This window comes from Ailuropoda melanoleuca, chromosome 8 (genome assembly GCF_002007445.2).
Source record: "Ailuropoda melanoleuca isolate Jingjing chromosome 8, ASM200744v2, whole genome shotgun sequence".
Classification (NCBI taxonomy): Eukaryota; Metazoa; Chordata; class Mammalia; order Carnivora; family Ursidae; genus Ailuropoda; species Ailuropoda melanoleuca.
In genome coordinates, this window is record NC_048225.1 from 92,035,310 (window position 1) to 92,062,060 (window position 26,751).

General features: G+C 38.6%; 1 protein-coding gene across 1 annotated transcript in view; it reads right to left on the reverse strand.

Moving 5' to 3' along the window:
• Positions 1-135: 135 nt before the first annotated feature.
• Positions 136-26,751, reverse strand: part of FLVCR1 (FLVCR heme transporter 1) — a 28,159-nt gene continuing 1,543 nt past the window's right edge. The window contains exons 2-10 of the mRNA XM_019797436.2: positions 22,384-22,528; positions 17,173-17,313; positions 12,357-12,424; positions 11,230-11,333; positions 6,077-6,187; positions 5,438-5,543; positions 5,114-5,225; positions 3,265-3,332; positions 136-3,107 (exon numbers count right to left, since the gene is read on the reverse strand). Of these exons, the coding sequence (XP_019652995.2) occupies positions 3,030-3,107; positions 3,265-3,332; positions 5,114-5,225; positions 5,438-5,543; positions 6,077-6,187; positions 11,230-11,333; positions 12,357-12,424; positions 17,173-17,313; positions 22,384-22,528 (933 nt within the window). The 3' untranslated portion in view covers positions 136-3,029. The remainder of the gene's footprint in view (positions 3,108-3,264; positions 3,333-5,113; positions 5,226-5,437; positions 5,544-6,076; positions 6,188-11,229; positions 11,334-12,356; positions 12,425-17,172; positions 17,314-22,383; positions 22,529-26,751) is intronic.

Below are 26,751 nucleotides of genomic sequence, written 5' to 3' on the forward strand. Positions count from 1 at the left end.
CTGACCCTGGCGGACTTGGTCTCGTTGTGCTCCACAAAACTGCCTTCTTGGCCCATTCTGAAATCTTACAGTCCCTTTCCACTCCCCACGTGCACCTAAGAATTAGAACTTAAAAAAAAAAAAAAGCCATACAAAATGAACATTAAAAAAATAAATTTATTTCAGGTCTGAAACACTGAAGGACAAGCATACCGACAAATAGTACAAAAAGCAAAAATTAGAACATGAAAGATGATTTAATACAGACAGACATTCTGGCAATACTCTGAGTTTACACACAAACACATTTTTAAAGACATTTCTCCAACATTCACAAAAGGCAAAAGCTAGTGTTTGTTTGTTGTTGTTGTTTTTGCAACATTTATAAATGCAACAGCTTTTGAAAGCATCCAATTTCTTTCTAAAATCACGTCATTAAAACTTACACAAGTACTGGTTACCCAACTCCATTTTCCAAAGATAAGACAGAATTATATGACGTTCTTGTTTGACATGTTGCAACTTTAACTCAAGATACAGAAAAAATTACCCATCCATTTTGTGTTTTGGAACATCATATTTCATCCTTTTTCTAGTCAACAAAGAAAGACACGCAGGACATTTATGCTTTTCAGAAACAGAGTAGTTCAACTTTTATCTGTAATTTTTTCAAAAGTTTAGGAACTCAACAAGTACGTGATTATTTTAAACAATTGATAGTTCAAAAATAAAAGTAATTATTTAGGAGGGATCTCAGAATATATTTTTGGCCATAAAACCTGTGATGTAAGTTTCTAAGGGAGTTAATGATCCAGCATATTCTGCCTACGCTATCACCAACTGAATAAAAAAGCAAAAAACAGATGCTAAATTCCCCATATCCACAAAGTATCAATCACAGCTGTGTATCCAATTCTCCAGGGGATTCTTCTCTAGCTAGATTTAAGTTCCTGTGCTTCAGTGAGTTGGTTACCCCATGATGAATGGCATTTAAGATTCAAAAAGGATCTTTGAGATCAAAGTGAACACATTCATTATATGGATGAGGAAAATGCTGGCCAGTGAGTGACAGGGACAGCTAGAAACAGATCCAGGTCACAGACCCAGAGCTCCTGATTTCCAGCTACGTTCTTCTGGTGACACATTCTCCAGGGTAAGATTCCACATCATTTACTGTCGTCTGATTACAGAGAATGTTATAATTTCACTATACAGCAATGCATAGAATATGCCCAAATCAGAACTGCTAATTCACTTAAGAGTATTCAAGGGTTTACCTGACTGGGTTGTTGTTGTTGTTGTTGTTTTGGTTGATGTGGACATAATGTAAATATCATGGCTGTTTCGATGTCATTATTGTAAAGATATTTCCCTATCAGCTTAAGAGAGTCAGGACACGAACAACATTTAAATTCTCATTGTAAACAAAACGCAGTGGTAGGCACTGTAGAAACACATTTGGTCCTATTTTCCTTACCCTGAGCATGTAACAGAGCAGAATTTTTCCAACAGCGTGGAGACTATGTACAGTCCGGTGAAGCAAAGAATACTCTCCCCCCGCACGCCGCAGGAGAACGTACGCAGTATTCCTCAAAGGAGAACGGTCATACTCATGATAGTGCGGAACGAAGACAGTATTTCCAGAGGTCTCCACAAATGAGAACCCCTGGGCTATGTTACCATAGATTTATCTCCATAACCTTCAAGCCAAAGTATTGCAAGACATCATGACAAAGCCAACAACACGTAGGATGGCATTTTCTTGCTAGAAAGTCATACACAGGCATACCTCGTTTTATTGTGCTTTGATTTACTGCCCTTCACAGATACTGAGTTTTTGTTGTTGTTGTTTTTTTAACAAATTGGAGGTGTGTGGCAACCCTGCATCAAGGAAGTCCATTGGTGCCATTTTTTCCAGAAGCATTTGCTCACACGTGTCTCTGTGCCACATTTTAGTAATTCTTGCAATATTTCCAACTTTTTCATTATTATTCTCTTTAGTAGGTAATCTGTGATCAGCGGTTATGACTTGCTGACAGCTGAGATCGTGGTTAGCATTTTTTAGCAAGAAGTCTTTTTTAAGGTATGTACCTTGCTCTTTCAGTTTACTGCACACTTACTAGACTACAGAATAGTGTAAACATGACTTTTATATGGACTGGGAAACCAAAGAATTCATTTGAATCACTTTATAGTGATATTTGCTTTATTCTGAATGGTCTGGAGCTGACCCTGCAATATCTCTGAGGTATGCCTGTGTTGAAAAAAGGAGAGTCAACAGGGCAGTGGGCACAAAATTACTCTATTTCAAGTTGGAGTGAAAGAAACAGTATTAGCATTTAGACCGTGATAGGAAGGCAATGCAGAGAACTCAAGCTAATGAGCCTGTGTCTGGTCTCCTTCGCGTCTAAGACCAAAGCCATGATTTCAATGTGTACACAGAACAGTTTGGATGGCCACTGACAATACATGTTACAAAGCATTGTTTAACAAGAAGAGAAGAAACCGGAAAAATTTTAGAGGTTTCTGTGGAAGTCTCATCCCAGTGCTGTCCTTTGAGGAGTTCGAAGTGCCACGTTGGTACTTCCACTAAGGCGGATTGGACAGTTGGTAAGAATAATGGAAAGGGAGCTAATTAGGAATATATTGCACACTTGGTTCTAAATGGCATGTACTCCTATGTGACTTAAAGGGATTAGACCTCCACATTATCATTTTAGAAAGCCTCTGACCTTCCATTTTCATAAAAAACAAAAAACAACAACAACAACAAAAAAAAACCCACTTTCGGAAAATACATGTCAGGAAGCTTACTTTCTGATCGGCAATAGAAGATTAACAATGGGATGCTAGGTGGATTAAGTGGTAGTGTTAATAGGATGTGAGCCAAAGTATATTAAGCAAAATCTTGCTTTACGTTAACAATGAAGCGAGACAGTAATTTTAGTCAGCGGTCACATAATAATTTTCAAGTAAGTACCCATCTCCTGTCATGTATAAACCGAGGCTTGCTGCTCAACTATCACATGATGTTAACTTTCTCTTTCACCTCAAATTGCCAATTCTGACTGCTTGGACATCATCATAGTTTTGGATTCTTGATCTGTGGGACTATCTTCAACTGGTACCTGTAGAAAGAATCATAAGATAAAAAAAACCTTACAGCATCTGGCATATGCCATGATGACAGATCGACAGTTGGCTCGGGAATACAAAAGAGCTGACTAGACAGATTGATTTCACACATTTCTCCATAGTATAGTCATAAAAATATTCATTACTTACAGCTTTAATATCACCGTTCGCAATTCCTATGTTTATATTGTGTCTTTTGAGATCCGACTTGATTAATGCTGAAATAGAGAAACATCAGTAGAGTTACCAAAGAGTAGAGAGGAATATATTTTTCTTTAAGCAGTACAAGGCCTTTCTGGATGTTGCCGCGTTTAGCGCACTGTAGTACCATCATATTCAACGGCATCCTCACAGCATGAAAAAATGCTAGGGACGCCTGGGTGGCTCCGTCGGTTGAGCGTCTGCCTTTGGCTCGGGTCATGACCCCGGGGGTCCTGGGATGGAATCCCATCTCGGGCTCCTTGTCCATCAAGGAGTCTGCTTCTCCCTCTGCCTGTTCTTTTTTTTTTTTTTCTCTTTAAGATTTATTTATTTATTTATTTATTTATTTATTTATTTATTTGACAGAGGCAGCCAGCAAGAGAGGGAACACAAGCAGGGGGAGTGGGAAAGGAAGAAGCAGGCTCCTAGCGGAGGAGCCTGATGTGGGGCTCGATCTGAGCCAAAGGCAGACGCTTAAGGACTGCGCCACCCAGGCGCCCCCTCCCTCTGCCTGTTCTGCCTGCCACTACCCCTGATTGTGCTCTCTCTCTCTCTCTTTCTGACAAATAAACAAAATCTTTAAAAAAAAATGTTAGTGTTTCTCTAAGACACTAACTTAATTAGCAATTCCTTCATTAGTGAAAAAATACAGGATGCTGGGAACCAAAGATGCAAAGATGAAAAGCACAATTCTTTCCCTAGAGCACCCTCGGTTCTAAGGAAATACTGACATGCGAATGATTATAACATTGTGGGATCAGTGCAATCACGCAGGTTATGTAGAAGGTGTAGTGGGAGCATGGGAGAAAAAAAGGCCTCTGTCAATCCAGAGCAAATCACGGAAGGCCTGCCAGAGGAGACACATTTGAATTGAAACTCGAAAAATGAGTAGGAACTGGTCAAGCAGATAAGAAGAGAGAGGAAGGCATTCTGGGCAGGAAACAGTACATGCAAAGAATGCAAGACAGGAATAGAATGGACAAGAATGTGGCACTGGAGGTAGTTTGGGGACCACTGGAGCATCAAGTACAAGGCGGAGGAGGCAGGATATGTGGCTCGGCTGGCAGGTACCGTGTACATCGTATGAAAGAGTTTGCACTGAAGAAATCAACCAAGCGAGCTAGCAGATGAAGCAACGTGGGTGTAGAAACACTGCCGGACATTAAACTTTGCTTCTAAATCCATTTTTACGCTTATGCGCCCGGACAAACTACAGATAAAAGCCCTCTTCTGTGCTCTTTCTCCAGCGCTGGGCAGGCTGGGCTCTACTCTCATTCCTGCCCACGTCTACTCTGATTATCCCTATCTCGGGTACGATTGGCTAACCCTCCCATGTGCTATTTCCACCACCACACACGATCATCATTGAGGATGTGATTAGGCATGCTCTAGGTGCCAGACGCAACACTGGGAGCTTTTCATGAAGCACCGCAGTTAATCCGCGCCACAACCCTCTAGGGCAGGCTTTTTAATACCCTGTTATATGAATGAGAAAAGGAGGATCTGAGAGGTGAAGTCACTTGTCTAAAGTCACACAGCCAGTGAGAAGCAGATCTGTCCAGAATTTTTACTGACCCCTTAATACAATGGTTTTGTTTCTTATGCATAGTAACGGTATTGAAGTTAAAATCTGAAAAATGAATTGATAGATTCATATCCTTGGAAAAAGACAATATCCTGCTTTTTATCTCTTTTTCCCCCCGAGTTCTTCCAAGCCAGTGAGAATCAATAGACATGAAAATTAAATATAAAGACAATATGACATAAGTAATTTTGCCAGGAAAATGCCCTAATTTACCTGTTAAAAGGATGCCTAGAAACATCCAAATACAGAGGAAAATGTTTCCTGCCCTAGGACCATAGTCTGATGTGAGCTTTCCTTGAGCCAATGTGAACAAAATTCCAAATATCTAAAATAAGAGAAATAATTGTTAAATTTGCTTCTTTGAAGTAAGTGCAATGTTTTCCCCAGAACTTTTCCTATTTTATTCATATGATTTAGCTTCTACAAACATGCATTGAAAGGTAGAATCTTTCAAACAAAAATTCTTTTTAACTTTATTATCCACTAGACTAGTCAGCAAGCTAATCATCTCAGATTCAAGAGAAGTCAGAGGTTTACCTGTGCAGCAGCATTAAGAAGACCAGAGGAAGTACCTTCAGATTCAGGGTAAGTGATTTCAACAGCAAATTCAAAACCCACTGGGAGGTAACCGGTCATGAAGAAACTAGGAAAATAAATCCAGAATTATAGAAACAATTAACTGAGGGCAATATCACATATTGAGGCAATCGTTCTGCTTCTTAGGCCTATTCTAGTGATCAGATAACTGAATATTTTGAACTTAATGTGTGACAGTAAGGCCCTATTATTATTCACCAATCAGCCCAGGGACAGAAGAACTGAGAAGTAAAGCAGTTCCTAAGTTTTTCTTTTTTTGAGAAAAATTTACCTCTAATTTGCAAAGTCAGTTAGTTGTTTTTCTAACTAAATAAAGCTACCTGGACTAAGGAAGGCTTATCCATTTTTCACTTATCATATATACCAAAAAAACATTTTAAACTACTTTTTTTTAATTTCCAAAGAATTACGTATTTATGTGCACAGGATAGATTCTTTAAAGTTTAAAATATTAAAGGACAATTGAATGAACTAAAAATTTAAAACCACAGTAGTAATACTTCAAAATTGTAAGAGCATGCTAACATTCCTCCTACACACACACACACACACACACGCACACACACACACACTGCTTACCCGAGCACCCCTCCAGTAACAAACACGACCATAATGTATCCAAGGTCCAACGTGAAAGTAAATACGACCATTCCAAAAAAAGACAAAATGTAAACTATCAGAGTTGTCTGTCTAAAACAAAAACAAAATTGTTAGTATTTTGCCTGATTTTCCTAGGTATATAAAAATCCTGTCGCTAAACATTGCTCTCTCTACACAGTAATAAATGCGTTGGTTTTCAAGATTAGGTTTCCCTCATATCGAAAACATTTCCACCAAAGCGTGGACTTTAAAGCTTACATTTAAGATTCAATAGCAGCAACCGACAAAACTCACACCATATCCAATGCTCAGACAGGAAGGAATATTCATATGGATCAAATCATTTTTGTGCCACCAAGTGGGATAGTTCCCTAACTGTATCTGAAGATTGACTTCAAATTCCACCTCTTCCAAAACCCTTTCCTAACCACGGCAGCTTATAACATTGCCTCTTCTTCCAAATTCCCTTATCATCTTAGTAGCTACGTAACTGTCACATGACAGACATCTATTCGGTGTATGACATCTATTTTAGTCTGTTACATTATTATTTTTCATATATGAACACTTTATTTTCCCCATTTAGACCATAAATGTCTCAAGGACAGGGACTCTATGTCGCTTGTCACAATCCCTAGCTGAACTATGGCCACAACACAAGTTTGGTGAGTGAATGGCAATTACTCTGAGAACAAAATCAGGACAACAAAGAAGACATTTCTATGCCTATCAAGTTTTCTAACTGTAAAGTGGACCAAAGGCTAGGAGTAATTTTAATCCTTTGCATATGTTCCCTTTATCTACAGATCGAATGTAAGGTACCATTTCATAATAATGAAACTACAGCAAGTGTTGTCTTAAATTATGGGAGAGCTATCTTGGAATATTTCAACATGAGAGGTCTTTGGAAGGGCTTACATAATGATATCAAACATATCTTGAGCCTTGAAAGGTACACAGGATACATAGGTGACAGTTCCATATTTCATGCATTCATTTTATTTTATTCCATCATTTATTCATAGTTCCATTTATTCATTTATCCCAAGCAGTTGGGAAGATTCTGCCTGTTAAAAAATGTAGCTATTCTGGGGTATCTGGGTGGCTCAATAGGTTAAGTGTCTGCCTTTGGCTCAGGTCATGATCCCAGGGTGCTGGGATCGAGCCCTGCATTGTGCTTCCCGCTCAGCGAGAAGCCTGCTTTTCCCTCTCCCACTCCCCCTGCTTGTGTTCCCTCTCTCGCTGTCTCTCTCTCTCTGTCAAATAAATAAATAGAATCTTAAAAAAAAAAAAAAAAGTAGCTATTTTTGACTGAGGGGCCCAAGATGGCAGCCTAGGAAGACGCTGAACTCATGTCCTCCCACAGACACATAGAATCTACATAGAAAGCAATTCCTCCTGGGGCGCCTGGGTGGCTCCGTCATTAAGCGTCTGCCTTCGGCTCAGGGCGTAACCCCAGAGCTCTGGGATCGAGCCCCACATCAGGCTCCTCCTGGGGAAGCCTGCTTCTTCCTCTCCCACTCCCCCTGCTTGTGTTCCCTCTCTCGCTGGCTGTCTCTCACTGTCAAATAAATAAATAAAAATCTTAAAAAAAAAAAAAAAAGCAAGCAATTCCTCCTGAAGAAGAACTGAAGACTGACTGAACAGCTTCTGCATAATAAAGGGTAGAGGGACCACATAGAGAGAGGATCAGGTGAGACAGAGACAGGGTAACAGTGGGAACCCCACTGGAGACCCTATGACCTGCAGTAGGGCCAGATATTACTGAGCTGTCGCTTGCCCTGGGGCACAGCAAAAAAACAAAAACAAAACAGTGGTTTAAGGAGCAATTAGACTATGAGTGAAGGAAATCCATTTACTAACCCTAGAGTGTCTGCCAAACAGTGGGGAAACTGCTGGAACTCACTTTGGAGTTGGAGATGCTTGTGATAGCCACTGTTTACAGCAGCCCCTTGAGAGCACAGACAGGGACAGAGTCCACTAGCCCACACTAGCTCCATCTGTCCTGCAAGGGAAGCCCTCCCGGACAGCATCTGCTCCAGGTCAAGTTGTCCCACCGGGGCAGCCCAGTGCAGAGCACCCCCACCAGCACTTACTCTAGCTCCAGCCATCCTGCCAGGGCAGCCAGGGCACAGAGTGCCTACGAATGCCCAGGACCCCTGCCTCATGCCTGCTCCAGGTCCAGCTATTCTCCCAATGTGGACCTGGCATGAGGCCCCTGGGACCACCCGGCTCAAATGTGCTCCAGCTCTAGCCATCCCACCAGGGTGGCCTCTGGCATGGAGCACCCCAGGACCTCTGGCCCGGACCAAATCCAGCTCCAGCTGATCAGCCTAAGCAGCCTGGAACACAGAGTCTACACGGAGGACGTTCCTACATAAGGCCGCTCCTTCAAGACCGGAAGAGATACAGACCTCCAGTTATAAAATAAATAAGTCATGGGGATGAAGGGTATAGCATAGGGAATATAGTCATCCAAACTATGGAAGCAGCCCAGGTGTCCATCGATAATGAATGGATAAAGATGTGGCATATATATACAATGGAATATTATTCAGATCTAGCTATATGAAATAAGTAGAGAAAGACAAATACCATATGATTCCACTCATGTGGAATTTAAGAAACAAAACAAACAAAGGCTAAAAAAAGAGCGAGAAAACCAAGAAACAGACTTTTCACTATAGAGAACAAACTGATGGTCACCAGGGGGAGATGGGTGGGGGGAAGGGTGAAATAGGTGTAGGGGATTAAAAGCACACTTATCTTGATGAGCACTGAGTAATGTACAGAATTGTTCAATCGCTATATTGTACACCTGAAACTAACGTAACACTGTATGTTAACTACACTGGAATTTAAATACTTAATTAAAAAAAGAAAATAATTGTTGAATCACTATGCTGCACACCTGCAACTAATAAAATATTGTCTGTCAACAATACTTCAAATTAAAAAAAACAAAAAAATATATATATAGCCATATAAATATGGCTATTCTTTGAAGGCTCAATGCAAAAGATGCTGCCCCTGAAATCCCTCTTCAGTCTCCCAGTTGGTATCCCTAAGTTCTTCTTTTGTATTAAAATTTTGATTACATAAATGTATAATTAATATAGTATTTTCATATTATGTATTATAGCTAAGTGGTGCAATAGTGTGGGTCACTTTAGGCAAAGACTTTTAAAGACTTTTTTTCAAGATTCTATTTATTTATTTATTTTATTATTTTTTTAAAGTAAACTCTACACCCAACATGGGGCTCGAACTCATGACCCTGAGATCAAGAGTTGCATGTTCCACCAAACAGAGCCAGCCAGGCACTCCTAGGCAATAACTTTTTACCAAAAATGCCTTATGCTCAATAGCAATTTTTTGGTAGGAAAGACAACTTTTTGTTTGTTTGTTTTTAAGCTTACAACATGAGAAAAGAACAGGATAAAGTCTCTGTCAGAAGTCAAATGTTTCTCAGAAAGGGCTTTTGTCTGGGGCGCCTGGGTGGCACAGCGGTTAAGCGTCTGCCTTCGGCTCAGGGCGTGATCCCGGCGTTCTGGGATCGAGCCCCACATCAGGCTCCTCTGCTGGGAGCCTGCTTCTTCCTCTCCCNCATCCAAACTATGGAAGCAGCCCAGGTGTCCATCGATAATGAATGGATAAAGAAGATGTGGCATATATATACAATGGAATATTATTCAGATCTAGCTATATGAAATAAGTAGAGAAAGACAAATACCATATGATTCCACTCATGTGGAATTTAAGAAACAAAACAAACAAAGGCTAAAAAAAGAGCGAGAAAACCAAGAAACAGACTTTTCACTATAGAGAACAAACTGATGGTCACCAGGGGGAGATGGGTGGGGGGAAGGGTGAAATAGGTGTAGGGGATTAAAAGCACACTTATCTTGATGAGCACTGAGTAATGTACAGAATTGTTCAATCGCTATATTGTACACCTGAAACTAACGTAACACTGTATGTTAACTACACTGGAATTTAAATACTTAATTAAAAAAAGAAAATAATTGTTGAATCACTATGCTGCACACCTGCAACTAATAAAATATTGTCTGTCAACAATACTTCAAATTAAAAAAAACAAAAAAATATATATATAGCCATATAAATATGGCTATTCTTTGAAGGCTCAATGCAAAAGATGCTGCCCCTGAAATCCCTCTTCAGTCTCCCAGTTGGTATCCCTAAGTTCTTCTTTTGTATTAAAATTTTGATTACATAAATGTATAATTAATATAGTATTTTCATATTATGTATTATAGCTAAGTGGTGCAATAGTGTGGGTCACTTTAGGCAAAGACTTTTAAAGACTTTTTTTCAAGATTCTATTTATTTATTTATTTTATTATTTTTTTAAAGTAAACTCTACACCCAACATGGGGCTCGAACTCATGACCCTGAGATCAAGAGTTGCATGTTCCACCAACAGAGCCAGCCAGGCACTCCTAGGCAATAACTTTTTACCAAAAATGCCTTATGCTCAATAGCAATTTTTTGGTAGGAAAGACAACTTTTTGTTTGTTTGTTTTTAAGCTTACAACATGAGAAAAGAACAGGATAAAGTCTCTGTCAGAAGTCAAATGTTTCTCAGAAAGGGCTTTTGTCTGGGGCGCCTGGGTGGCACAGCGGTTAAGCGTCTGCCTTCGGCTCAGGGCGTGATCCCGGCGTTCTGGGATCGAGCCCCACATCAGGCTCCTCTGCTGGGAGCCTGCTTCTTCCTCTCCCACTCCCCCTGCTTGTGTTCCCTCTCTTGCTGGCTGTCTCTATCTCTGTCAAATAAATAAATAAAATCTTTAAAAAAAAAAAAAAAAAAAAGAAAGGGCTTTTGTAGGATAGTAATGACCCCTTCTAAAGACATATGTGTGCATGATTCCTGTTAGAGGGGAAGAAGCTTCATAAGGTATCCAAATTCTCAAAGTCGAAATAAGTATGACTGATAAAATAAGACAATATATAGACTTCATTCAGAAGTGAAAGGAATCTAAGAATGTCTAGAATCCAAGTCTCTTAGTAATAATAACACTTTTTTAAATTTCTTAAAATAAAAAGCAAAGTTTCCATTAAACCCAAAATACCCTAGGCTGTACACCATACATTCATGTACTATCACTTACTTGTATGTTTTGGTATGATCTAGCCACAAGCCACAAAGAATAGAGCCCACCATTCCAGCTACTACCAATGTTAGTCCAATCCTTCCAGCATTGATTTCTTCTCCCTTTAAAAAAATGTTCATAAGAAGTTAATCAGATACTTCTAATTCAAATAGATCTTTCACATTCCCATACCTTTCATAGTCAATGGAAATAATTGGATAAAATGAAACATACAATATAGTAGGAAATTTAGTACATCTGTTAGGGTGAGAGGGGTAGGGGGCAGGTAAAGCAGATATCAAGGACATTCTCTTTTCAAACCAGAAAAAAAAGAAAACCTAAAATGTGGGAGAAATAAAATAAATTTGTCTTGACCCTCTATAGTTAAGAAAGTGCAATGAGGGGCGCCTGGGTGGCACAGCGGTTAAGCGTCTGCCTTCGGCTCAGGGCGTGATCCCGGCGTTGTGGGATCGAGCCCCACATCAGGCTCCTCCTCTATGAGCCTGCTTCTTCCTCTCCCACTCCCCCTGCTTGTGTTCCCTCTCTCACTGGCTGTCTCTATCTCTGTCAAATAAATAAATAAAATCTTTAAAAAAAAAAGTGCAATGACTTTTGTTAGAATTCTCATGTAATTCACAGAAGTCTGAGAAGGAGATTAATCTGATAGTTTTTATATATTACAACTGCTTTCTCCTTTCAAAAGCAAAGACAGGTCACAGCTTGATATTTACTTCTTTATATTTGGGTTGGTTTCCTTTAAAATTGTTTGTTTTTCCCACATAACCAGTCATGTTTCTTTTAAAAAGGACTGAAAAAAAGACTTAGGTATTGTCACAGCAATAATACCTTCTTCTTTCCATTTTGTGTGTTCTATAAATTGGATTAAATGTATTCTCAATGAAAATCTTTTAAAGCAACAAGGTCATAAATCTTTTTTTTTTTTTAAGATTTTATTTTTAAGTAATCTCTACATCCCACGTGGAGCTTGAGCCTACAATCCTGAGATCAGGGGTCAAGCACGCTCCCCCAACTGAGCGAGCCAGGTGCCCAATAAATCTTTAATCTTACGATCATGCTAACAGGAATTACACTGTTTAAATAACATTCTTGGCCAGGCATGTGACACAGTCTAGACAGAAACTCACCTTATAGTATGTCAGTATCATTTGATTTAATAATGTTGAGACTGAGTAAAATGCTCCAGTTATGATACCTACAATAATAAACAGAAAATTATAAACGTACCATTTATTAGTTCGTAACGTGATAATGGAGTACTCTGTGACAATGGTGAAAATATAACGTATTTCTCAGACAGCTGCCAGAGAACACTAAAAACGCTTACCATTCCCTTTCAGAATATGGAATGCTCAAGTTAACACCTCAACTTGCAGAGATTACAATAGTAAACTTCCGTCATGACAGCATTTATTATTATTTGGACTCAGATATGCCAGCCACAGCTCCCATCTCCGTGCAGAACACTCCACAGCAATGAAGCACTGAGCGGACTGCTTACTGAATACCTACAATGTACCCGAGCTAGTGAGCGCTCAAACATGAGACAGAATCTCCGCCTCAGAGATCTCACCCCTGCAGCAAAGACTTCAAGGCAATTAGTAAGATAATATTAATTCCAGAGTATTTAAAAAGGAAAAATAAAAAGCAGTTGGCTATCAGAAAGCATATGACTGGGTTTGAATCCTGCTGATTACTGGCACATTTGTGGGCCTCTAGCGAGACTTAAGTGTATTATTAAATATTTCAAGCACAGAAAAAAGTGCGGAGAATAATTTAACAAATACCCTTACTCATCACCCAGCTTGTCAAACACTCACATTTTGCCATCTTTGTTTCAGATTCATTTTTTAGATCTCTAATCCTGTTCTTCTCTCCCATTCCTTCTCAGAAGTAACCCTGACCCTCCTTTTAGGGCTTATCCTTTTATTTTATTTACTTTATTTTATTTTAAGATTTATTTATTTATCTTAGAGAGAGAGGGCATGAGTGGAGGAGGGGCAGAGGGAGAGAGAGGGGAAGCGGACTCCCCGCTGAGCAGGGAGCCTGACACGGGGCTCAATTTTAGGACCCTAAGATCATGACTTGAGCCAAAACTGAGAGTCAGACGTCCGACTGAGCCATCCAGGTACCCCAGTGCTTATCATTTTAGATACTGAATATATGTGTATCCATAAATAACAATTAGAATTATTCTGCATGTAATTGAACTTTATGTAAATAATATATTATTTGTATCTATCTATAGCTTGCTCTTATCACTCAATATTACAGTTTTTAGATTTATCAGAGTCAATACTTTATATTCTAGTTCATGGGACTAGTTGAGCGCCTGCCTTTAGCTCAGGTCATGATCCCAGTGTCCTGGGATCGAGTTCCGCATCGGGGTCCTAGCTCAGCAGCGAGTCTGCTTGTCCCTCTCCCTCTGCCGGCTGCTCCTCCTGCTTGTGCTCTCTCTGTCAAATAAAGAAATAAAATCTTTAAAAAAAAAGATTTTATTTCTTTATTTGACAGAGAGTGAGAGAGAGAGAGAGCACAAGCAGGGGGAGGGGCAGAGGGAGAAGGAGAAGCAGACTCCCCGCTGAGCAGGGAGCCCAACGTGGGGCTCGATCCCAGGACTGGGGGATCATGACCTGAGCCGAAACAGACGCTTAACTGACTGAGCCACCCAGGCATCCCAAGAAATTCTTTTAAGAATACTAAAGCCAGTTTCCTACATGTACTTCAAAAACTTGAAAGTTCTAATTTTCACCCTTTGGTCTTTAATCCATTGCAATTCATTTTTTTCATGGTGTGTTCTAGAGAGCTAATTTTATTTTTCCCATATGGATCATCAATTATCCCAGGCAATTTCTATATAGTCTCTCTTACACAAAACATCTAGTTTTCATCTATACATGTTCTAGTCATTAGAGCTCTTTGCAAATACAGTAGTCCCCTCTTATCTGCACAGGATTTGTTTCAAGTTCCCCCAGAGGATGCCTGAAACTGCAGATAGTACCAAACCCGACATACACCCAACATACACATACCCAACATACACATACATATGTATGTACATACATATATATATATATGGTGAAGTTTAATTTATAAATTAGGCACAGTAAGAGATTAACAATAACTAATAATAGAAAAATTATAATATACAGTAATAAAAGTTATGTGAATGTGGTCCCTCTCTCTCAGAATCTTATTGTACTGTATTTTTTCTTCTTATTGTGATGATGTGAGATGATAAAGTGCCTACGTGATGAGATGAAGTGGGGTGAATGACATAAACCATGTGATGTAGGGTTAGGTGCTCCTCCGGCTTCCTGACTGTGGCTGACCACGGGTAACTGAAACCAGAGAAAGTGAAACTAGGAATAAGGGGATCACTGTATTCTAGTGTCTGCAGACACTTAGGGGCATGGCCATATGACTTAAATGTGAGCAAAAGTGACATTTCCCACTTGCTGCCCTAGTAATCATAATAGCATGTGCCAAGATGTCATTCTGGATCCCTGAGTTAACTCTGGGGAGCAGCACCTTGCTGCCAATTCACACTGAATATGCAGCACTGGCAGTAAATGAATTTTTGACGTGCCAGGCCATTCGAATTCTTCATTAGCAGAATTTCATTGCTATCATACAAACTGGCCTGCAAACGGATACAGAGAAGTAGGTCACTGGGATCTCTATTCATTCCAGTAATCTAATAGTCTATCCCTTGGTTATACACGGCATCCTAATTATCATTGTTTTATAAATCCTGATATTTGAGAATGTGTCTCTCACCTTGTTCTTCATTGACATTATCTTTGTTGTTTCTTGGCCCTTACTTCTTTCGCGGGAGTTTTACAATTAGTCAAGTTCCCTTACAAACCATGTTTAAATGGAAGATTGCAGGATGAGACATACGGCTGTCTAAAGATCGTATCAAAACACCCCAAGTAACTGGCCTTGCTGCTCACTTCCCACTGAGTTCAGATACATGTAGGGACCCAGCGTGGTTAGCCTGGGGAGGCCAAGGAAAGCAAAGGAGGGCTGTGCTCAGACCTGAGGGTACCCTACTGCACTGTACTGTACACTGATCTTTCATTATTCCAGACCTGAGTAAAGATAGCAAAAGTCAGGATGAAGGATCATAAGAGCAAGAAATACTGTTATCTGAGCCTAGATTATTTGTCTGAGTTTCAGATAGCAAATAGCATAAGTGGCATAGTGAAGGATTGCATTTTCTCCAAATAGCCCTACCTCAAGAAAATGTTACCTTAGACTATTTGGTTCCTAAGTTTTGGACCCTGTATGTAATCCTGAAAACCTGTCCTAGGAGTATAGCCCCTATCTAAACCATCTCACGTCCAAGTTTGCTCCAACTTTATACATAAAATACTAGTCATGGAGGGAGACCGGTGCACTGTCGAAAGGTGTGATGTGACACACTCATTCAAAACCATAATCCCTAACTAGGCACCCCTTCGGTGAAGAACAGGAGGTCAACAAAGTTTTCCATCTCTCCTGGGGAACTCTCCACAGTGTTTCCCAATGCCTTCTTTCTGATTCTTTTTTTTTTTTTTTTTTGACGATTTATGTATGTACTTTAGAGAGTAAGTGAGGCAAATGTTAAGTCAGCTCTTGTAGGACTGCTTAAGGGAAAAAAGGAGTACATTTCAGGTAAAAAGAATAATGGCACAGAATTACAGAGACTGGAATTCACAGCATATACGCACGTGGAGGCGTGTTTGTATGTGTGAGCGTGTGTGTCTGTGACAAGGGGCTGGTTATAAACTGGCTCATAGAAAGTCTTATCTTGGGAGACAGTAAGAGATAAAGAAGGTAGGAGTCTTTCTTCCTTGAATGACAGGCTACAGAAAGAAATGAATTTGCTCTTATAGATAATAATCACTCACTCACTTGCTGTATTTTCTCTACTTCCTAGTTATGTGTTTTAGGTTTAAGCTAACCAGTGAAGGTAACCAGCAAAATGAAGAAAAGGCACTACGGCATGCTGAAGTATTTAATGACGATAGGATATAACATCTTGGATTTGCTTAAAAATATTCCAGGCAAAAAAAATTCCAGGAAAAATGTAGAGGAAAGAGAGAAAGCAAGAATAGTGATAGTTGATAATTGCAGCTGGGTGATGATAGGTACATCGGAATTCACTATATTAAATGTTCTACTTTTGTGTTCAACTTTTCACTGAAAAAAAGAAGAAGAAGATGAAGTAGCCCGGGTAAAAGGGTGAGTGAGTTTAGGTCAGGGCATAATTTGTTACAACTCGTAGAACGGTTATGTACTAGGGTGTGCACTCCCAAATAGATGTAAAGAAGGGAAAGAACAGCCATGAGTGACTTCTGAAGACAAGGAAGACAGAAATAGGGTGTGTTAGCAATTACTATAAACAGTGTTGATATAAAAAACAAAGAATAAACTGTCAGCAAACTCTGAAGGGAACCAAATGAGTTGGTGCCTGCAGTCAAAGCTACAGCGTCAGGGTGAGTATCTGTCAGCTATCCTGAAATATCTAGAAGGATAAAAATTGCTTTTCAAGATAGAACTGGTTAGGGCGATCGCATTAATGTCAGTTTAGACTGAGTAGTCAAAATAGATGCCAGTTTGCAAGGGATCAGCGAAAGGACTAGTTGATGACATTTCCCGTATGCTTCTAGCAGTAGGACTTAATTAAAATACTTGGTGAAACTCAAAAAAGGAGGCAGTGCTTGTCTATTTGAGATGCAGTATATTTTATTTAAAAACATAAGAAACTAGAGAAAGAAATTAAGAAATTAGATTAAGAAATTATTAAGAAAATCCATCTTGAAGTTTTTGCTTTTAGTTCAAAATTCAAGTTTATGACTCATTAATTAAAGCTCAAACCACTAGATTAAATGAAAAGAATCTATAATGCTCAAAGTTTTATACAGAAATCAAAGAAAGTAAAAGAAAACCACTTACCGTAAGTGATCAAGAGAAGGACAAAGGGAATATTTTTAAACAGGTTCCTTATTGATTTCTTATAGGAGTACTCAGCAGGGGGGCTTTTTTGAAGAACTGCTTGAGCCTGACTTGGTGGATACTGAGGCTTTTCTTTGAATGCTGGAAACACATAGAAAGGTAATTAAATACATGGATCTCCCTTAGTGAGCAGACTAAATCAGTTTAAGCTTAAAGATGAAAGTCTTATAGTGAGCCTTTCATTTTCATTAACTTCTGAAGAATATCCTCGCAGTCCTCTGAAACTGACTACAACTCCATCAATAATATGTCACAACCTTGCCCACTGATTATTCTATTCTTAGTTGAGCAAGATTAATTTTTATTCTAGTAAGTCTTCAACAATTCCATTTCTAAACTTAGTTCAATTTGTGATTACAGGTAACATCAGATACGAGCAAACCAATATGTTACCTTTTAGAGGACTGTCTTGAGTTAGTAACTGTTTTCTTCTACTATTTGCTACAAACTTTATCATCTGATCTAATTACACCTCTAGAATTGAAAAGGTCCAGGTGGATTCATGGAGCAGAGCTCACCCAAAACATCGATTAATTAGGATATACTGACAACTTATCAAACTAAAACAAACTTCTATTTTTACAGGTGTCACAACTAATTCAAGAGGAGACACACTGATGAATATTTACTTTTGAAAGTCCTTATATCGGAGGACTGCTACACATAAAATGTTTAAGTTGTTGCAATCCCTTCTCTTCTGTTCACCCTATCTGCTCCTTGCACTGTCAAGAACGCCTGTTGTCCTTTCCTGAAAGTCTCTTTGGGTCCTAGTTAATATAGAAGATATCTCTTTTCGTTAATAGTGGTAATACACAACTCACACAGTTGTAAAACAAAGTTTCAGAACATAAAGACCATGCTTACAAGGTAGTCATGGGGATTGAGTGAGTCTTCAGTCTCTTACTTAGGTTCGTATTTACTCTGGTAAAGTAAGTATAAATGGCTCAGATTTGAACTCAAACGCAAAAAGAAAACAATTCATATTAGTCTTCAACTTCGCTGAATTTATTTTCTGAAGACATGTGTTATCTCTTAGTTTCAGGTAGTCATCTGCCCTGTTGGAAAAAATCAGGCCCATATCTATCAGCTACTCAATACACTAAAGTTGGGTTTCAGTCTATATGAAGAAAAGGAAATGGAGGGGCAGAAAACCACTGGTCTATGACCCTGTTTACTCTGCACTGCTTCCTTTAAAGAATGAAGACAATAGCCTTCTTCTTTCTTCTCCCCACCAAAAATGTGAGCCAATAAAATAATTAACTACTGGGGACCCTGGCTGGCTGAGTCGGAAGAGAATGTGACTCTTGATCTCGGGTCATGAGTTCAAGCCCCACACTGGGCAGAGAGCTTATAAATAACAACAACAACAACAACAACAACAACAACAACAACAAACTATTCAAGCAGTTATTCTCCAAAGTAGCCAAAGGATTTTGGGGCACCACATTCAAACCTTTTCTCCCATGATGAATAAGAAGGAAATCTATTGTGTTTAGGACTACTACCACTTTTTGGAGTTAGATAATAACATTATCTTTTGATTTCATTATTTGTCCCTGTATGATTCAAGCAGACATTCCACACATTAACTTATAACAAGATATGTAGAGGTTTGAATACTGGCTCTGCCTCATATCTTTGTATAACTCAGAAGGAATCAATTCCTGCCTCTCAACTATAGCTTCCTCATACATAAAATGGAAATAACGAGTTGTTATGAGGATTGTATGATATAATATATGCAAAATAATCTTGTCATTATTGAATGCTACACAGAATGCAGTGTCATTTTCAAGAATACTTATTTTTTTCAAAAAAATCCATTTATTTATTTGAGAGAGAGAGAGAGCACAAGCACGGGGAGAGGGAGAAGTAGACGGCCTCTCAGAGTAGAGCCCAATGCAGGGCTCAATCCAAGGACCCCGAGATCACGACCTGAGCTGAAGTAAGACACTTAACCGACTGAGCCATACAGGTGCCCCCAGGAATACCTACTTTTAAAAGTCAGAGACTTTATCTCAGGGGCTTGAAATTCTTATAGACTAAATAAAACACATTTCTGTTAAATGTTTACAATAGCAGCCTATCTATAAATATCCTGAATATAAGCATTAAAGCTAGAATTATATATCCATGCTATATACTCATGTGTTTAAGTACCTTAACATTAAATATTTTGATTGCCTTTACTTCTGCTTTCTCTCATCCACTCATGTTAGTGAGTCAGGAAGGTAAGGATTTTAATTTGCACATTTGAGTTAAGTGATAGAGTTTACTGTCCTCCTGCACAAGGACAGCTTTCAAACACAACAGCATTACCCCTTATACAAGAGGAATTTGAACTGGAACAAAAACAAGACTAGAGAAAAATTAAAATGACATATTTCTATATATAACATTTTAACTGTGCTGTTAGGGTACCTAGGCTCAAATTTCATCTGCAGTATTCATTATGACCATGGATGGATTACATTCACTTCAATTCTGTGTCCTACTTTCCTCATCTATCAAATGGGAATGATAATAGTACCACCCTCATATGGCTATGCAGATTAGATGATCCAGCAGGTAGCATGCCTTTAAACATGTTTGGTAATTACCAAACCACCAAATGTTAGAGGCCACAATGGCATGGTGTGTGAAGAATGAGGCATTAGTGTGAGATTCGGTGGAAGGCTTGGGTTATTCCTAGAAATGCTAGATGGATTACACTCATGACTAAGCTTATGACTAAGGGAGGGCAATAGGGTTACAGGGCATGAAGCCTCCAGATAGCATTTTTGAAAGACTGCTGAATACCAATTTAGTATATGTCACATTGCTGAAAAGCAACAGCAAAGCCAAATCACTTTATAAAATTTGGTTGGGTTTCCAAAGTATTTATGGAAAGTATTTAGAGGGAAGCAGGATTGTCTCTTAGTAATTAAGGACCTGTAAGCAGGGATTTTAAAATAATCCCTATTTTCCTCAATAGCAAATATTTGAGTATAATGAAAACAGATAAATTTTTTTGTTTAAATGTCACGATTTTCAACCTGACATTCATGTCACAACTGTATATAATCTCGCTTTTAAACTGTTTCATTAGATTAAGATTACAGGTCACCAAGCAAAACTTGACAGTGAGCCCTTTTTTCCTGGCTCCACCTCCACTCAGAAACTATGAGTGCATAAATAAGTAATAATGGACATGAATAGGTCTCTTTTAATTTCTCAAATAACACAGGTGCTATGTCAAAGGACACACCTATTATTATTGCCTTTTTGTCCTCTTCCTCTTTGACAAATAAAAATCTCATATTTGTAGCATCTCATACAGATATGCTTAAACACATATGTGTCACATATATAATTTCATATGTATAGATATCTTATATAGAACCTGTTCTCTCATTTCTTCCAAAGAGTTAAAGCAATGAAAGACAGTTAAAAAAAAAAAAGGAAAACCAGAGTTGATGTGAAGATACACAAGCAATTGTAGGAAAGAGGATTTTATATATTAATAATCCCTATTGCTGATAGAGGATCCATTTATGCAAAATATATACAAACTATATGTCATTTAGCAAATCAAATATGGCTATCAGAGAAGCAGACTTAAGAGTTTGTTTTTAAAAAATATACAGTTGACCCTTGAACAACATGGGAGCACCAATCCCCCACACAGCTGAAAATCCATGTATAACTTTTGACTGCCCAATAACTTAACAATAGCCTACTGTTGACCAAAAGCCATACCGATAACATGGTCAATTGACTCATATTTTGTATGTTATATGTGTTGCACACTGTATTCTCAAAATAAAGTAAGCTAGAGAAAAGAAAGTCTTACTAAGAATATCATAAGGAAGAGAAAATATATTTACAGTACTGTAAAAAATCCGTGTATAAATGGACACGTGCAGTTCAAACCCATGTTGTTCCAGGGTCAACTGTAGATTTCTTTTAAAACTTTGTTAAACTGCTGAAATAGTACAGGGATAATTGTCCTTTTTCAGTAGTCTCTACACAGCTAAATGTCACTCCCTAATTGAAACATAAAAACCAACCATGAGTAGATTTGGTATGTCAGAAAACTTTATATGCTACCAAAAGAATATTTTTTTCATTATCTAAAGGGAAGTTAAATGTATGGGCAGTTCATCTATGAAGGCAGTCTCTATCAACAGTCTTCAACCTACATGCCTTTGAAAAACAAGGATTTCATATCTGGAGATCACAAAATTTGAATTTTTCATTACTATTATAGCCATGGTAAAAATTAATCTTATACATTTTAAAACTCCAGCTATAATGCAATAAATGTAAATATTCATGATTAAAAGATGGCCTTTCAACTTTAAAGTTGCTTTCTTCTTCAAATCATGTTAAGATATCCTGAGTGCTCAAAGGACAATATTACAGTGACGTTAGCAACCACATTACTGAAAAAACCTGTCCTTCTTCCCTGCAAGCAAAATCGTTTCCCATTAAAAATAAACTTTAAAAAGCAGACCTTCCCAAACCTTCTTCCAAACTGACGTTGGCTGCTTGCAGCTGATTTTGACTGACTGCTTCAAGAGACAGGCCCAGACGAGAGGACTCAGGGACGAGTGGTGACAGTAGTGCTTTGCTGGAGTGGCCTAACAAGCAGACAGTTGCCAGTTTGAGACTGCTGAACAGCTTGCCACTGCCCAGGATCGTTCACTGGTCAACATGTTCAGATCCAGTTAATTGTTAAAATGGGGATCCTTGGAAGGATTTCTCATTAAAACAGAAAACAAGATTGTAGCTTCTTTGCATCATTTCAAAGCACGACAAGAATTTGTTCCTGGCTATGTTAGCATAAGCCGCAGAGCACGTAGAGGAAGATGCAAACAGGAGGCAGGTAGCATGTTGGAAACAATGGTTATCAGGGAAGAAAAATTAGTAGGGAGAGAAATTAGATGAATTAGTCTTGAAACCCTTTATGATAGCAAAATAGACGTGGCTGACCATAACACATCCCTAGGGGTGTAGCATTCATTATTGCAACAAGTGCGACAGCAAGAATGAAACAAGCAAATGGCACTGGAGATATTATCATAAAAATGTTCAGAGTCAGCTATTTTTATTTCCATATGTTTGCCATGCATTTATCTATTTAAGCAATAGGGAAAATAATTTGCTTACCAATTACTGTTAAAAGACATAAAAACGTGGCGATGGATGCTGTTCCATAAAACATGGTACTGATATTGCAAGCCAGAAGATCTGTGTTATTCTGTGTGTTGGGCACTAAAACTGGTGGTAGCAAGAAGCCAACTGCAGTTCCAAGCTGTAAAACAAACAATCCTGTTAATAGCTACCATTAATAAGAGAAAAAAAGGACATACTGACAATTAATACAACATAGAGAAGACAGCTAGTGTATTTACGGTGTAAGGTGCACATTCTACAGCACCATGTTCTGGGATGCTGGGCTGGCTCTGTTGGAGGAGCATGCGACTCTTGATCCTGGGGTCGTGAGTTCGAGCCCCACACTGCGTGTAGAGATTACCCAAATAAACAACTATTTAAAAAAAAAACACCATGTTCTTTTTTTTTTTTTCTTTTACTGTACTGTTAAAGGGTAGTAGCTGACAAATGACTTTCCTGTTCAACAAACTCCTACTATTTGAATAATTCTGCTGTAAGGATGTGTAAGATACCGTCCTTACCCTTTAGATGCTTACAATCAAAAAGAGCAATAAGAATATGCAGAGTAAGGCTGAGAAAAGATGACGTATAAAATGGGAGAAAATATTTGCAAATCATATATCAAAGAAGGGTCTACCATCTAGAATAAATAGAGAATTCTCACAACTCAACAACAAAAAGACAAACATCCAATTCAAAAATGGGCAAAGGACTTGAATACACATTTTTCCAAAGAAGATATACAAATGTTCAATAAACACATGAAAAAAAAAATGCTCAACGTCATTAATCATTAGGGAAATGCAAACCAAAACCATAATGAGATACCACTTCATACCCACAAGGATGGCTATAATAAACAAACAAAAAAAAATTGGAAAATAACAAATGTTGGCAAGATGTGAAAAAATTGCAAGCCTTGTACACTGCTAGTAGGATTGTAAACCAGTGCATGCACTGTAGAAAACAATTTGGCAGTTCCTTAAAAACTTAAACATTGAATTACCATATGACCTAGTAACTCCACTCCTAAACAAATACCCAAAACACTAAAGATAGGTATTCAAACAAATATCAAATATTATATGTGAATATTCATAACAGCCCTATCTGCAATAGCCAGAACGTAGAAACAAACCCAAATGTCCCTCAGTGGATGAATGGATAAACAAAATGTGGTACATCCATATAATGAAATATTATTCAGCCCTAAAAAGAATGAAATATTAACATGGATGAACTTTGAAAACATGCTAAGTAAAAGAAGCCAGACATAAAAGGTCATATATTGAATGATCCCATTTACATGAAATATCTAGAATGGCTAGATCCATAGAAAAAGCAAATCAGTGGTTGTCAGGGGACAGAAGAAGGGGTGCATGAAGAGTGACTGCTTAGTGGGTATTGGGTCTTCCTTGAAGGTAGATGAAAATGTTTTGGATCTAGATAGAGATGATGGTTGTATAACACTGTGAATGTACTAAATGCCACTGAGCTGTAATTTAAGATGGTTAATTTCATGTTATGCGAATTTTACCTCAGTAAGAAAAACTTAAGGTTGAATATGATAATCACAATGAAAGAAATAAAATTAAAGTATTAAAGGAGCTCAATAGAGAAAAATAGCGGATTCTTTCAGGGATAGAGGTGAGGAGGAAGGGCCCCAAGATTGGTTTCCAAAAGGAGGCTGAGGCAGATAGTAAGCGTCACCAAACACTTCATTTGCTCCTTAACAAAAAACTGGATAGAGATCATTAAACAGGTAATTAGAAGAGACAGTGATGGAGAGGTAGAGGGTGCCAAGACTGGGATGACTATATGCTCTATCATCCAAATGAGAATACTATTCAGAGTGAGAGGGACTAAATGAGTAGTTATTCTAATGAACAGCTCTACACCTGAATTATCCCATGCAAACCGGAATATACAGTCACCCTAGCTACTACCCTAGAAACTACTTTGAAGGAGCACTTTGTATAGACTTGGGGTTCAGGAAGAGTTTCTGGAGGAGCAAAGATCTGAAAAAGAAACTGGAGTTAGCCAAGTGAAATCAGAGTGTTCCCAGCCAAGAGAACATCATGTACAAAGGAAGGAGGAGGACATGACCTTGTGAGAAGCTCTAAGTGGTGGACAATTCCCCTCAGAGCAGAGAAAGAATGTGGATGTGAGGAATGGGGGCATGTGGAGAGGTGAAGCCCAAGAGCTGACAGGAGGCAGATCCAAACGGTCTCACATTGTCTCATTAGAGAGTTTGAATTTTATCCTAAGGGCAATGGAAGCCATTGCAGAGCGCAAGGCAGTGTCCTGGACAGATCTGCACATCAGAAAGACCACAGTGCATAAATGTGGAGAGTAGTAGGAAAAGAGCAAGAGCTGCAGATAGGAAAGTCAACCAGCAGTCTCTAGGTAAGGGCTGCCAGTGGCCAAAGCTAAGATAGTGCTAGTAGAAATGAAGAGAAATGAGAAGGAGACAAGGCGAATTTGGATGGGCAGGATCATATGGAAACATTCAGCTGGCCAGTATCTACATGAGTCTGAAGCTCATTCATTTATTCGACAAATTTTTATGGCGAATCTATAATGTGCGGGGCACTGTATTAAATGCTGGTGAGACAACTGTATACATTCAGACCACATGCCTATTTTCATGAAACTTACAATCTAATGGTGGGGATGGGAAATGAGTAATAACAATTAATATATAAATAAATATATCAGACAGTGATAAGCACCATATGGAGATAAGTATAATGATGTAATAAGAGAGTGACTGGGCAACTCTAAATGGGATCCTCAAGAAATGCCACTAAATGATATTTAAAATGAATTTAAACTGAGAGTTGAGTGACAGTAAGGCTGTAATGATGTGATCCTAGGAGGAAGAACATCCCAGGCAGAGAGACGGATCTGATCCATGTTTTAAAAGGGTCTCGCAGGTTAGAGACCTGGCCATAGAGACGGATACTGAAAAGCCAGGATGCAACAATCAGACAGACTTGGGTGTGAATGCTGTGCCACCACTTAGCTGTGTGACTCCTGGAAAATAATTTCATTCCCTTCAAGTCTCAGTTTCTGAATCTATAAAATGGAGAGACTCATGGTTCCCACCTTATTAAGTTCAAGGACACAATGCATGTAAAATACTTAGCATGGTGCCAGGTTCTTAGTGAATGCTCAATAATGCTGAATCTTATTAAACATGATCATGCCATAATTTAGGCTGAAAATGAGGGCCATGAACATGTGCACAGCTACTGCAGTCAGGGAAGGACAAGAACACCTAGGGAGAACGTACAAAGAAGGCAGAGGTGTGCTGAACATCAGAGGGAAATCTGCGTATAAGAAAACATTCCCATTTATTATCCATAAGTAGATAATCCATAGATATGGAGTTAAAAATATTTCTGCCATCCTCAATGAAGTATGAATAGGGAATATAATATTGTAAATGAAAAATACTTTAAGAAAATAGTTCCTATCTAAACATATGGAAGGAACCAACTAAAATATCAGTTATAAATTATTTTGGGGGCGCCTGGGTGGCGCAGTCGTTAGGCGTCTGCCTTCGGCTCAGGGCGTGATCCCCGCGTTCTGGGATCGAGCCCCACATCAGGCTCTTCCGCTATGAGCCTGCTTCTTCCTCTCCCACTCCCCCTGCTTGTGTTCCCTCTCTCACTGGCTGTCTCTATCTCTGTCAAATAAATAAATAAAATCTTTTAAAAATAAATAAATAAATAAATAATTTTGAATACAAACAACAAGCTACCTTTTCTTCTGTACTTTTAGAGAATGAAGATAAAAAATAAAGCAATAAACATGTAGATCTCGCCTTTTTATGGATTTTAGCTAAATCTTGTGATCTTGAAACAAGTGTTAGACTGGACGTGAGAGAGTAACATTCTTTTTTTACATAGCATGTAGGAATACAGGCAGAGAGAGGTGAAGTTCATGGTATATAGATTTTTAACTACATTCTCCTCAAGCTGAACGAACACTCAATACAATGTACATAAAGTATCACAGAACTCCATATGCAAATTTTAAATGACAATAAAAGAATCACTCTGTAATTACAACACACACACATACACACACACACACACACCATTCTAGTTAGTAATGCTACTGGAATGCTACTGGAATTTGAACGTATCGTGTTAGAAGGACTAGACAGCACTTTAAGGGAGAACTGGCAAAATAAGCCACCCTTTTAGAATGGGTTCCATGATCTGTGATCTGTCTCGCATTTTCTTACTTGGTACTTGGACTCAGGCATGTTGTGAGGTCTTTACCACCAGAATGTTTATGTAGCTGTCATTTGTAAGTATCATGTACCAGACACTCTGCTGATTGCTAACATAT